Source organism: Arachis hypogaea, chromosome 12 (assembly GCF_003086295.3).
Source record: "Arachis hypogaea cultivar Tifrunner chromosome 12, arahy.Tifrunner.gnm2.J5K5, whole genome shotgun sequence".
Taxonomy (NCBI): Eukaryota; Viridiplantae; Streptophyta; class Magnoliopsida; order Fabales; family Fabaceae; genus Arachis; species Arachis hypogaea.
Genome location: NC_092047.1, coordinates 13,983,198 through 13,998,051, shown reverse-complemented (window position 1 = coordinate 13,998,051; position 14,854 = coordinate 13,983,198). Strand labels below are relative to the sequence as shown.

Genomic DNA, 14,854 nt, shown 5'->3' with positions numbered 1-14,854 from the left:
GTCCTCTGCAGAAGCTGAATATAGGTCTCTTGCTGTTGCCACTTGTGAAGCTAGTTGGTTATCTTTCTTAATGGATTTCATTGGCTTGCCGCTTCAAAAGTCTATCACTGTGACAACCAATCAGCCATTCACATTGCCAATAATCCCATCTTTCATGAAAGAACTAAACACATTGAAATGTACTGCCACATTGTTCGTGAAAAGCATTTGTCTGGTCTCATTCATCTTATGCCAGTTCGTTCCAAGGATCAACTTACTGATTTTCTTACCAAAGCTCTGCCACTGGATCCTTTTCTTGCTAATGTTTCCAAGCTAGGATTGTTAGATTTACACAATTCTTGCTTGCGGGAGGGTGTTACCTAGATTATTTATTTATCAATAATAGGTTTACCGTTGTAATTATTTTTTAGTGAGAGTACATAAAAAGTACATAGTATATAATGTGTAATAACTAAACAAATATTTTTTAAGGGGATTTTTCATTCTCTCCAACAATGAGAAGAACTTATTTCTCTTCCTCTCTTAATCCCTTCTGGTTCATCAAATAATCAACATCACAGCTTGAACAGCTTAGGGCATGAGATTTTCTTCACAAAGCAAGAATAATAGGTACGAGGCTTATGCCATATATTTTAATTTTCTAATATAATATATAAGAAATTATATTTCTATTGACTGAGTGTATAAATTGCCAAGCAATCAATATAATAGAATTTTCAAAAGAAATTAAAATGGGCAAAATCAACATAAATAACTATCCATTGCAATAATGATTATCTGCTATAACTTTTTCAATTATATCCTTTCTAGAATTTGATTTTCTGATAGTGTATATACTTTTCTACGTTGCCTATATGTATAAATTAAAAATTAATCTCAATAAATTATATGTTCAAATAAATAATATTCTCTGGTTTTACTTTTCTAAGGACAAATTTATATTGTCGAAAATCTTTAAACATGGTCTTACATTAGGGATGTACATTTTAAATCCTTGGATAACCAATTTTTTAAAATGGTTTTGAAAACCATAACTACGTTTATTTGAATTTAAGTTACCAAAACTAAATTATAAAAATCAGTTAACCAAAATCAAAACTAAATATGTAAGCCTATAAAATAATATTGTATAAAAACTAATTAAAATCATACTTATTAACTCTATAATACCCATAGTGTAATTAGACTCTTAATACATCAATAAAATAATATTATTTAATTAATTTTTTAAATTGTTAAAAATTAGTTTTTAGATAGACTAAAATTGACTTTGCATTAAATCAGTTTTCTTTAAACCGATTTTTCTAAAAATTGGTTTTGAAATAAATCGGTTTTTTAAAAGAATTAGTTTTTATATAAAAACCATTTTTTTAAGGGTAAAAAACAGATATAAGTCAAGGGGTGGCTTATATTACGCAAATCAGCCAAACGAGATTCTTATTCATCAATCAACCAAAACACACTATAATATAATTCGAATCAACAAAACTCGAATTATATTTCTTCATAATTCGAATCGACCTAGCTCGAATTATTCCCAACCATTGTGCCAAAGTAGTTCGAATCAAGTTGGAACGAATTATTCAAGCATAATTCGAATTATGTCAATTCGAATTACTACCATCACGTGAATAGGAGGAAGTTCGAATCATGTTGATTCGAATTACTCCCTTTTCGTTTCAAATGGTAATTCAAAATGTGTTGATTCGAATTACATATATATAGTGCGAATGAGGATGATTCGAATTATTGTGAACTAGACCTGTATATATATGATGTGAACGTGAGTTGCTCTCATTAGAGGGGTCAGATGGCTAGTGAGGACAGTTTTCTAGTGTTGGTTCACCACAGAGGATCGATTAAGAGAAAAACTCGGTCCGGTGTGAAGTTCACCGATAAGGATCCTATGTATTATCGTGAGGCCTACGACGAGCTATGATGACATTGTCAGCTATGTACTGCTGAAACTTGGTCTGGAAGGTGTGAAAAGGGTTAAGAAGTTTTTCTATCGCATTCCAACCACGGTGCTCCAAGATACCGTGAAATATGATTGTTTCACGATCGGGAGTGATGAGGACTTGCAGGTCATGTTTCATTGTCGCCGACAGTTTTCCGAGGTGAGGATACCAGAGCTGTTGGCAAAGTTGGTTGATGTGGTATCCAGCTTGGGGGTTCGAACCGGAATACCAACACTGTAGCCATGGTGGCCGGTTCTAGCTCGAGACCTGCCGTTGCTTCTTCCTCCGTCCCTGCGTACGAGCCACCCATCCAGCCTGTCGTCTCCCCTTTGTTCGCTGTTGATCTCAATGGCAGTGTTGGCAACGAGGTTGGAACTGGGGAATATCTTCCGACCTCAGTACAGTGTGCTGCACCGGCTGGTGTTGGAGACGGATTGTTTGATGATCCAGAGGACGATGATGTTGAGCCGGATATGATTGCTGATGATAGTGGCGATGATATTGGAGCGAGTGACCCGGGAGGGGCTGCAGGGGGTTCTAGCTCTGGCACACAGCAATACCCTCCACATTTTTCATCATTGGACCTGGATGCCATGAGGCAGGAGGGGGTTCCTGGGCAGCCTGTTGGATTTGGCGCTAGAGATGCGGAAGGGTCTGCTGGTCTGACAGAGTTCCAGGTTGGTCAGCAATTTCAGGATAAAGATGAGGCCCTGTTGAGTGTGAAGACTTACAGCATCCACCGAGGGGTACAGTACAAGGTAGTTGAGTCTTGACGAATAATTAGAACGAATTACAAAACCACTAACATATACAATTCACGACGTAAAGAACTAACAAATACCACATGCAATAGAAGATATAGTAAACCACTACCAAAATTGCATACGTAAACCGCAAACATAGACCGCTTCTAAAAACCACATGCAAAAGCAAAATGTAGTAAACCACTAGCAAAACCGCATCCAAAAAATCACTAACATAAACCACATGCAAAACCACTCAGTTAACCACCTCCGATACCACCACCCTAAACCGCTGACATAAACCGCTAAAATAAACCATCGACAAAACCGCAAACAAAACCTATGGAATAAACCGCATGCAATACCACTAACCCAAACCACTAACATAAACCGCCAATAAAACTGCATGCAAAACTGCTAAAATAAACCACTTGCAATACCGCTTTCATAAACCACTATCATAAACCACTATCAAAAACCACTATCATAAACCACTATCAAAAATCACTATGAAAATCCACTAACCTCGTCGTTAATCACCCCGGCGATATGAGCAACTCCATCCAAACGATACAGCCTCCCTGGATCGTCCCCCATCGCCTGAATATGCCGCTCGAGTCTTTGTCGGCCCGATTCTAGGTCGTTTTCTCTGGGATTTGGTGGGGGTATGAGAATGGAAAACTAATTCGAATGACCTTGGTTCGAACTCCTTATATAGGCGACTCCCTTGTAATTCGAATCAACACATTTCGAATTACCATTTGAAACGAAAAGGGAGTAATTCGAATCAACATGATTCGAACTTCCTCCTATTCACGTGATGGTAGTAATTCGAATTGACATAATTCGAATTATGCTTGAATAATTCGTTCCAACTTGATTCAAACTACTTTGGCGTAATGGTTGGAAATAATTCGAGTTAGGTCAATTCGAATTATATTATAGTGTGCTTTGGTTGATTGATGAATGAGAATCTCGTTTGGCTGATTTGCGTAATATAAGCCACCCCTTGGCTTATATCTGTTTTTTTACCCTTTTTTTAAGGTTTAATTACTCTGTTGGTCCTTATAGTTTCACGAAATTTTCAATTAGGTTCTTATACTTTTTTTCCTTTTAATTGGGTCTTTGCACAATTTTTTTTCAATTAGGTCCCTCTTAGCAGTAATTAACTTAATTTTATAGGGACCAAACTAAAAAAAAAGTTGGTGTAGGGACCCAAATTAAACAAAAAAAGTATAGGGACCCAATTAAAAAAAAAATTAGTGTAAGGACTCAATTAAAAGAAAAAAAAAATACAGGGACCTAATTAAAAATTTTGCGAAATTATAGGGACTAACAGAGTAATTAAACATTTTTTTTTATATAAAAACCAAATTTTACATACAAAAATCGGTTTTTCATGAAAAACCAATTTAAAACCGGTTTAGTTATTAACTTAAACCAAATTTTTAGTTAACTAAATTTAAGTTTTGTTTTTTTGATTAACCTTAACCGTGTATAGCATGTATACCCCTACTTACATATGCTAAGTACTGTATTTTAGGTTGAGTGTTACAGATAATCAGATAGAATAATCGAAAGAGAAGAAAAAGAATATAATTTTACTTAAGAAGTTAATTACATATATAGTTCTTGTAATAAATTGCAAAATTAGAATAATGGAAACTCTAGTTGGTTTTTTTTTTTCTTTTAAATTATAAACTTATACTTCATTCCCTTTCAGATAAAAACTCTTATTTTATTTCGTCCAATCGTTACTTAGAAGATACTTTAACCTAAAGTAGAACACAAAACACAGGGCCAACTTTCACTTAGCTTAATACATAAAGCTTAGTTAGAATGAAACCACTTGGTATTGTTTTAGAATGTTGATATATGATTGAAGGACTTAGTCATAAGGTTTGTGCGTAATATTATTATTATAGCTTAAACTAATAATAAATATATCTATCAAGTGACGGTTCAATAATGCATAAAGAAACCGTTAATTATGATCAGCTTAACATTGATCACCTAAAGAATAAACATTATTATATGCTTCGTAAGCAACACGAACAGACACGTGAAAGAATACAAATTATTGTTAATTGTATGTTCCAAATGGTGAAGTTTGGAACAGTCAAACAATTAAGTTATTTGATGTATTCTGAGGATAATGAAGCTTACTTGTAACAAAAGAAATGGATCAGATATATACATCCACGTCATAAGCGTCTAGGCCATGTTGGCGAAAATAATTTTCTTAAACGATAAAATTGATAAAAAAATATAGAGTTTACTTTTGATGCACTAATAGTATAAAGTGTTTTATATAGTCGTACAATTATATCCGTTTTTTTAGATGACTATTCACACGATAAATGTAAAAAATAGTTATTTTTACTAATATGACATTATGTAATTAGATGTACATGTAAATTTTATACTGACAGTGGATCAAAATTAAATAATAAAAATCTAATTGTTACTAAATAATTTATATGTTTTATATTATGTGTAACTTCTACTATCTAAAATTAGAGGTAAATTAGAGTCTTGCTATATCAATTTTCAAAAACATGCATGACATATTGTTCTACATAAGAGATACAGGCATATATATTGTTCAACATAAGAGGCACGAATGTATTAAAAAAAAATTGTTATATGCACAGTAAAAATTAGTCATCAAATTAATCGCTATATATTTATGTATAAATATATCTGATATTTAATTTATTTTTAATATATATATATTATAGTAATTGATTTTTGGTACAAATATAATATAGTTGTCCTAAAAAATACCTTTTTTTTCACTCAAATTAGCATTGTTAATTTGTTACTATATAATATATTGGGTTGGTGTGTGGTTAGCTCTTATGTATGCAATAATCTATTTGGCAAGTAAAAAATTCTTAAATTGGGTTTTGATTTCTAATAGATTAGTTCTGGCCTGTTGAGTAAGGAATACCGTGAGGCGTGACCCATGTGAAACTAAAATATATTGGGATAAAGGTCACCTTTTTTTTTTCGCTTGGGTGGATAAAGGTCACCTATTGTTTTTTATTTTTGGTACATATTGGGCCAGTTTTGTAATAGACGGAGTTTTAGGTTGGGCTATTAAAGCCCAATTAGGCCCAAAATCTTTGCACACCAGCTTCAGACACTGCACACACAGAGAGTTCAGTTCAGTGCTACAATCGAAGTTGTGTGTTGAATACAGCAACGCATTAGGGATGGATGAATCCATTAGAATCCAAAGATACGAAGAGCTTCCAACCTCTAAACACTTCCAATCCTTCATTGAATCCACTAATCTTCCCGCTGTAAACATTAACCTTCTCTCTCTCCCCTACTATTATTTATTTGAATTTTAATTCATTTTTAATTAAAAAAAAAACTGAAAAAATAGGTGTTCGTTGGATGCACTAAGAGCTGGAGAGCTTTCTCTCAATGGAACCCATCCAACGGTGGTCTCAACTACTTGCAGGTTCACAACCATTCATTTATTTGAAGTTTCTATTTTATTTTATTTTGTTTTTTAAAATTCTGTGTTATGTTGAATATGAAAATAACTGAATGTGTTTAGTTTCTGGTATATGCTTGTTGAAAATGAAACCTAGGCGCGGGTAGGTTCTGCTACGGTGGAAGCTATGGTGTCACAATCTGCACCCGTCTTTTATGGTGATCTTGGAAGCCATGACCGGGTAATTTCCCACTTAATCTTGTTTTAATTTTATGGAGCGAAATTTATTTAATTCTATATGGATATGGATGTGGCTATGTAAAGTTTGAGTTTGAATTATATTTTTCAGTCTCTGTTTGGTTCAAGTGATTCAGTACTGTTAATTTTGATGTTTGACAGTTTGAGTTGTGAATGATGATTCTATTCTTATAGGGTGTTAGCTTGACTCAAACTAGATCATTCTCATTTTAGTAGATTTTAATTATTGGTGGTTGAGACTGAAAAACAAACTTTTATTTCACTTTCCCTTTTCGATTCCGTTGCTGGCAGGTTCCTCTACCGTTTTCTACCTTCATTGGTTTATGTAAGAAACGAATGCTGACGAAATGCAAGGACAAAGAAGAAGCTCTTGATCCTTGCCTTGACATGGAAAATCATGACGCAGAGTGTGGTGATTTATCCTTGGAAGGTGTTCCTGAACAAATTTATTTGGCACAGGTTGGAAATTCAACAGCAATGAGATAATATGTAATTTTGCCGATCAGTTCAAAGTGCTAAGTTCTTTTCTTTTTATTGTTTTGGGGTGAAATGTAACTTAGGTTCCAATTATGAACAGCGATCGCGAGGAGAGGGTCCAATTGGAGGCTCTAAGGGAAGACATTCAGACTGTTAGTACATTATCCAGCTATTTTGCTATGCTGTCTATATTTCGACATATCATAGCAGGAATTTTTGGTCATAGAAATCTAATTTATAATAGTTGTTTTCTGCAGCCTCCGATTTTGGAGGGAAAAGAGCTGTCTTCTATAAATTTGTGGATGAACAATGCCCAAGCCAGATCAAGTACTCACTATGATCCACACAACAATCTTCTGTGCATAGTTTCTGGCCGAAAACAGGGTATTAAATATTTATATATCTTTCTTTTCTTGATATATAACATTACATCCTGCTATGAATTTTTCCCTCTTTTGTGGAGGTTCTCTTGTTCAGGAATATACTATCAATTATTATAGGAACCTTTTACAGTTTTCATTGCTTGCTGATGTTTTGAACTACCTAATGCCTGAACTCTGAAGCAGTATTGCAGTAAATAATATAGAACTACTGTTGGAATTTTGGAACTTTATTTGCTTCTCCCTCTGTAAACATTTTCATTGTTGACTTTTCCAGATCTTATCTGGTAAACAAAAACTAGGAGAGAAGCTCCAGCTGATTTACTGCTTTTTATTATGATCCGTCAACTATTGATTCTGTGCGTGTTTCAATTACTTTGTTTTGAATAGTTTATTACAGATGAACTTTAAATTAGGCTGAAAAAAACTAAAAACTAAACACTGATAATTGTTTTAATTATGCTTATAAGTTCTCTAGCTGTTTTGTTTTTACAAAAATCCATTCTAACTTCCCAACTCCTTAATCCTTTCTGCCCTTCTTTAACTGGAACCAAATGCTTTGCAGTTGTTCTGTGGCCTCCTTCTGCTAGTCCCTCACTTTACCCGATGCCTATATATGGGGAGGCTTCCAATCACAGGTATGCTTTCAAAACGAATAGAGTGAAAGAGAGGGTAGATAGATAGCTGTTGTATAATGAATACATGAACTAGTATTTTTTGGGTACTTAGGTTCCCTGTGTGTATAGTAGTGAATGGGTTTAATACTTGTGTGAGATTAATAGAACTTTACAAGTCAGGCCCATGGCACATAACACTAACACTTTATCATACTCTAACAGTTCCCTTTTGTTTTTGTTCCTTTTTTTTTTTGCTTTTTTTTCTCCCGTAATAAAATCCATGTGGCAGTTCTGTTGCATTAGAAAACCCTGATTACTCAATATATCCAAGGGCAGAATGGTCGATGGCTTTTGCGCAAAAGGTTGTTCTTGAGGCTGGTGACGCACTTTTCATTCCTGAAGGCTGGTAAGATTGCAAATTCAACTATTTCTATTTATCTTCCTCTGATTGAGGGTAGATTACTGCCCTTTTTAATTTGGGGAAAATGGTTCATGCTGGTTGGTTTTGATGGAGGTGGTTAAACATGTGTGTGCCTCATGCTCAATTGCTTATCCAATGTAAAATCTAGTTGACCTTTGCTTTTCTATTGCAATGTAGTCTTTGTAATCACCGTTTATTGAGAATACAACCTTTAGTCAGCTAAATGGTTTTTCAGACACTTAAAAGTTTATTATGAGTTACACTTCTGCTGTAGACCTTCACTTCCTAAAGTCTCTTATGACTTCCACTTCTATATCTTTTCTTTGTGTAATCTTTATGTTGATTCTAGGACATTGATCCTGATATAATAATTTAAAAAAATATCAAGTATGACCTTGTTCATAGATGCATGAATTTATCAATAAACTATTTCTCATACACATGATAGCCTTCAAGAATTCACATTCTAGAAAGATAACGCACACTTGAGTACATGAAACAGGATCTTCCTCCTTTTTCCCCCCTTGTTATTTGTCATTTTGTTGTGATCAATATAGCGTAAGATTCAAACTTAACATGCTCTGCCTTGTCAAGATACATATTTCAGATGCAAATAAACTGTTTTTGTTTTTGTCAATCACTTGATCTGGAATTCAAGTTCAATAAGAGGTATGCTAATATTCTAGCTTAGAGGTGAAAATGGGTTATCATATCATCCTGCAAGTCACATGGTGTAAGTTCCTTGGGTGCATCCTCCTAAATGAAGGGAAAATAGAAAGAGATGTAAACTATAATTTCAAACTAAGTTGATGAAATGGAGTCTGTCTGAATTGTTGTTACTTATTAGTGATAAGAGATTGCCATTCAAGCTTAAGAGAAAATTTACTGTACAATTATAAGACCTATGTTTCAGTGAATATTGGGCAGTAAAAACCAATAATAGAATAAACTTAACGTTGTAGAGATGTTGTATTATGTTGACTGAGTGCACACATTAGATAATATATAATTAGCAATGAATACATTTTAGAAAGAAAGCTGGGGCATATGTGAAAAATATGGTAGAATTCTACCTTAGTAGTTAGATAATGTGAGAAGATCACCTGTAATATCCCTAGGAAGAAGAGTAGAGTAGAAATTCAATATTGCAAATAGTTATGGGGGAATATGAAAGACTAGAAACCCTTAAAAATGATTTAGATTTTAATGGCGTTTCTATAAATATGGTTCTTGATAGGGACCCATTTGATGCACATAGCTGATTCCACCCAATGGAAAAAGAAGTGTTTGTTGTAGTTGTTGGTACTTGTCTTCTTCCAATGTCGCTAAAGCATGGGATTTGATGCACTATGCTTCATATTGTAATTTCTGTATGTTTGGTTTTTAAAATGCTTTTATCATATTGCACTTCTTAGTCTGTATGCTTCATTAGGCAATCTACATTTTCTTCATCTCTGTAAACTTGATAGATGTCACACTTTTCCTCCCATATATCATTGGTTTATTATTTTTATTATTGTACAGGTTTCACCAAGTTGACAGTGATGATTGGACTATTGCTATTAACTTTTGGTGGAGATCCTACATAATGTCTTCCATGCAGGAACACATGGATGCATATTATTTACGCAGAATATTGAGAAGGTATTGGCTAGGATTTATTTCTTATACTTGTGATAGTCTGACTTATTGACTTATGAATAATTCTATTGTTTTATTTTGCAACCATCATTTGCGCATTGGCCAATGGACACACTTCAAGATTGATCGACAAAGAAATGGTAGGTGCTTCATTTGTATATCATTTACTACAAATAATAAAGCCTATCGTTATTCATTCATTCATTAATCAATTGGGTGGTGGGATATGCCAAAATTGATACCTGAGGATTTAGGTCAACTTTATTAACTTGTGAACACATCTGAATGTAGGTAACTGATTTACCTTTTCAAAATTCTTCAGATTATAGCTTTGAGTGCATTACCTTTACTTCTTTTTCTGTGCAAGTAATTCTTGCTGGCTGTAAACTTTCTGATTCATCATGATTTGATAGTTATTTGGTGTTGAATTACAATATTTAGAAACCTTTCATAGCTAAAGTTGAGGATTAATAGATTTGAGGGTAGTGTATAAATGGCGTGATCATCTAACTTGTCAAAATGCATTTTGGAGCTAACCATCCTGTGGTTATTTCTTTTCTCTTGTTTTTATTTTTATTTTTGTTTGGTAATTAGAAGTTTCTGTAAGGGGCTTGTGACATATATTTTTAATTTATAGGACAGGACCAGGTTCTGCTTGAGTTGGGGATGGGGAAAACTAGGACATTAACACAGAAGTTCCCTAACGGTGGAGAAGCAGGTAAGTTAATTATAGAACGACTTCTCATGAAGTTATTTTCCATATTTGTTATCTGACTAGAAAATAAGCACCCATCTTATGGTTTCTGCCATTGCCATTACCAGATCATGGGGATGACAATTGTGGTAAGATGTTAAAAGGAATGGATATTAAAGAGAAACGTCTGTGTGAGGGGAACACACTGGTTGAATTGGAACCTGCTGCAGTTCAGGTGCTTCATGAACTTGTTTCCTGGGTTCACAACTGCATTAGCGCGAGTCAGGATCAGGAATCACACTCAGCTTCTACAAGTGATCATAACCTAGGAGAGAATGATGAATGTAAGAAAGCAGTGACTGCTGACTTGAATGATGATCCAGTTGCTAAAATTATTTGGGATGTCAAGCCGCAAACTCTCCAATATGTCTTTCTTGCAATGGCAGTGAGTTTGAATTCTCTTACAAAGTTTGTAAATGTCAAAGCAGTTTGGTCTTTTAATTCACTACTTGGTAGTTTTAACTGTGGCTTTAGTGCCTTAATTATTATTAGACAACATGACAAAGTAAAGATTGAAGTATGACATTATTATTTTTTACCAGATCACACCAAAGGAATCTAGGTTGACAGATATGTTTTGTTTTATATTTCTTCATGCTTTTGGGATGATTTATGCCATTTTCTTTCTGGGAGAATAACTTTCTTATTTGAAAGGGAGCTGCTTTTGCTTCAATATCTTGGATTCATTAGAATTTAGAATTGATTCTTGGAGTGGACAAGATTGAGAATTTTGTTTGTCTTATTAGGATAGGACATTATTGCCGCTTCTTTCAGTTTTATATATTGTGCTTTGTACAGTTTTCCAGTTATCCATGATAGTGTAGCTAGTTCTGCATCTGCAACTGAAATCATATGCTAATCATCTCTTTTGTTTTTCATCCATATAGTGCATATATTTGTTTCATAGTTCTAGCCTTCTAGGCCATATAATATTTGCTAGTTTCAAGCATGTTGGACTATTTACTATTTTCAGCACAACTTTCCAAGGACTCTAGAGGCACTTGTATTGCATGTACTTTCTCCAGTTGGGGCTGAAGTGCTTACTCGGAAATTTGATGAGATGGATCAACAAATACTTGAGGAAGATAGGTACATACTAATACCTACGGGTGTTTCACATTTTTGTTTGTGATCAAGATAACATCCAGCTTTTGCCTACTGTTGTGATTACAGGAATAGATTTTATGAGGTCTTCTACAGTGCTTTTGACGACCAATCAGCAGCAATGAATTCAATTCTAAAAGGGAAGGAGGCATTTGCCCAACAGGTAATTATTTCATAGAATCTTGTATTTTTCATTTATTGTTTTTAATATTAATTACGAAACTGTTATGTTGTTTTATTTTTCTTTCCATGATTGGTGAGAAAACAGTAAAATATCGCCTAAAATTTATGTGTTTGGTTGGGTATTTGGGCCTGTTTGTTTGAGCTTTTTTTTGTTTTTATGTTTTTTTTTCTATTCTTTTTAAAAGAAAAAAAGAAAAATGGGCTTCATTGATTCAAAATAAAAGATATTTTAAAAATTTAAGATAATTGGATAAGTTTCCCTTGAAATAAAGGCCAAAACTCCACAGAAAAAGAAACTCTTTCTTATGCTGGAAGCGTAATATCTGCAATGAAGCTCTAAAATAAAACTATATCTCACAAGTCTTTTTCTTTTTGGCCCTACGTTTAAATGGACACAAGGGCAGTGTTGTTCATCTGAGTGTTAACACATTTAATAGATTTCTAATTTAATATTTTAAAGAACCTCTTAAGATTTTTTTCTCGTTGAGAATTTGTTTTCTAATTAAGTTAGTATTACTTTCTCTATTTTGAGACAATGAACGACCTAGCAGCCTCTAAAAATGTGTACTGGGGAAGTATATCTGTTTCTTTTAGCAACCTTATTCATATAATCAGTTTACTTGGATAAAAAAAACTGAATATGGTTGTTCACAATCTTATTTATTTTCACTTTATAAATGTTACTCCATGTTTTAATTGCTGTTGCTGTGAATGGCTTGCAATCCTGAGATATTACACAGGATCAAATTTCTCCCATGCCATGAAATACTCGTTCCCACCCTCCCACTTGTGATATCATTTTGATAATTTACACTAGGCACATTCTTGTTTCTGTTTGGTCCTTAGTTCATTACAAGGCTACTTAATGGTTTCAATTTGGCTCTAGACGTCTCTTGGATTGAGTAACATTCTGAATTTGTCTTAACAAATCATGAATATAAATATATAATTGTGTGAAAATTATGCCTATCAACTGTGCCTTATCTGAATGGTGCCATTAATTGCATCACTTAAAATCTTAAATACATCTCATGTTATCTTCTTTTCTACTGTGTGTCATTTTCAGTTTGGATTCAAACTCATTATGATTTCCTGACCAAACAAGCTGTTTTTCCATTTCTTGGTATCAAGTGATTAAGACAATCTTGACTGTACTGTTTCATTTTTCTGTATTTTTTAATTTTTTTTTTCCTCGAGAAGGACAGATTTCCTAAATATACTTTGATGACCACATCTTTTCTTTTTCCAAGTCTCTATCCTTATCATTATTTCAGTGCATGAGTCTCTGGCATTTGTTGCCCTGCATGTGCGTTGAGACTTTAGTTTCACTTTCATGCATCATGAGAGAGAATATATGCAGTTGGGTTAATGAGATTTCATAGTTTAATTTCAGGCTACTGTATGGTCCTTCAAATGTAGAATTTGTTAACTAAACCAGTCAAAGCCAACTATATCAGATGTTGAATAACTTTAGGCAATGTGTAATTTAAAGTGCATAAAATTGAGAATACTCATTTTCTTTTTGTTGCATGATGATGATGCAGGCATTTAAGAATGTGTTGGATAAATTTGTGGGAGTGAATCTTGAAAGCTAAAGCCAGGTGTCATTTTAGATGCTTAGTGACATGAACCTTATGGAAGAATTGGCCCACCAGGTACCCTCAGAGCAAAAAACATTGATGCATATTTGAAATACAATCTTTTTTTCCATTTGGGTCTGTACTATGTACTTCTTATATTTTGTCACTTTGTTTGAATTTCAGTAGATGATCATCACTGATTTGAACATCATTCAGTGTTGTGTATATATAAGATTACAACAATTTTTTTTACCAACTATCTCTTTAATAGTACATTGAATTATCTCAATAGATTTTGAAAATCAAATTGTACTGAATATTAGAGATTGGTGGTTCATTCCTTAAAAAAAATACTATAAGAAAAAATTATATGAAATTCTTCAAATTCCTTGAAGTTATATTTGTCGTTACGAGTTAACATCTTGCACTCTGCAGCATAAGAGAGTGTCAAACTAGTATGGCTAATGTATCAGAATATATATTATAACATCTTAGATGCCTAAATTGACATTTGGTTATTGTTGTATAAGTATGAATTTTACTTGTGTTAATGTTGAAGTTGAACTACTATTGTAACTCAAAATATTAGTATAATTAAATTGAAATATTTAGAGTTTATTTGGTTGTTTTTTTTTAATCTCATTTTTAGCTTTTATTTTATATTTTCAAGGTTTTGTAAAGAATATATTAAAAACAAAAATTAAAATTGTATTGTTTTTCGCTATATTTACGTTTTCTTCGTAAAGTGCTAAAAGTAGGAAATAAAAATAAAATTAGGGTAAATTACAGTAGCATTTTCCATAAGTAGGTATTCGTACATACGACACTTTTGTATTTGTGAAATTATATTTGTTAGGTCTTTTTTTACAAACATAAAACATGACAAATCAAAGAGTGTTGTGCCTAATATTACCTAACTTTCAGAGACATTCGGTATAATTATTAACTCTAGAAACTAAACACATCTTTAATGTTTTTTTTTAAATGATGCTTAATGAAAATTAGTTTTCTGTTTTAAGTTCCAAGAATATTGGTTCTGAAATAGGGTGAGCAAAGCATATCACCTTCCAAGATTTTGCCATTTAATTTAACTACAACCTTTACATCTGTCAATATATTGTCTGATTCTTGTGTGTTTGTGTGGAGTGGATTGCATTGTGTCTAGTGTGCAAGGATTTGCAGCAGAAGGGAGAAAAAAGGGTAGAAAATATAGCATTGAAAAGAAAGTTTAGGTAATAATTAATTCTCAGTATTTTGTAAAGAAGAAAAAGGAGGTAGATTCCCTAGTGG

The 14,854-nt window shown here is 33.3% G+C and overlaps 1 protein-coding gene across 2 annotated transcripts; it reads left to right on the top strand.

Moving 5' to 3' along the window:
• Window positions 1–5,833: 5,833 nt before the first annotated feature.
• Window positions 5,834–13,958, top strand: LOC112726938 (lysine-specific demethylase JMJ31). 2 transcript variants are annotated; one of them, XM_025776514.3, is made up of 15 exons: window positions 5,834–6,009; window positions 6,096–6,173; window positions 6,273–6,390; window positions 6,699–6,866; window positions 6,968–7,036; window positions 7,142–7,268; window positions 7,830–7,902; window positions 8,171–8,287; window positions 9,827–9,946; window positions 10,065–10,083; window positions 10,586–10,661; window positions 10,766–11,082; window positions 11,671–11,786; window positions 11,871–11,964; window positions 13,529–13,958. In XM_025776514.3, the coding sequence occupies exons 3-15, from the start codon at window positions 6,337–6,339 to the stop codon at window positions 13,577–13,579; spliced, it is 1,401 nt and encodes a 466-aa protein (XP_025632299.1). In that variant the 5' UTR covers window positions 5,834–6,009; window positions 6,096–6,173; window positions 6,273–6,336; the 3' UTR covers window positions 13,580–13,958. The 2 variants fall into 2 exon arrangements, with proteins under 2 accessions (XP_025632299.1, XP_025632298.1); XM_025776513.3 differs by having other exon boundaries at window positions 5,852–6,009; window positions 6,307–6,390.
• The last annotated feature ends 896 nt before the right edge of the window (window positions 13,959–14,854 follow it).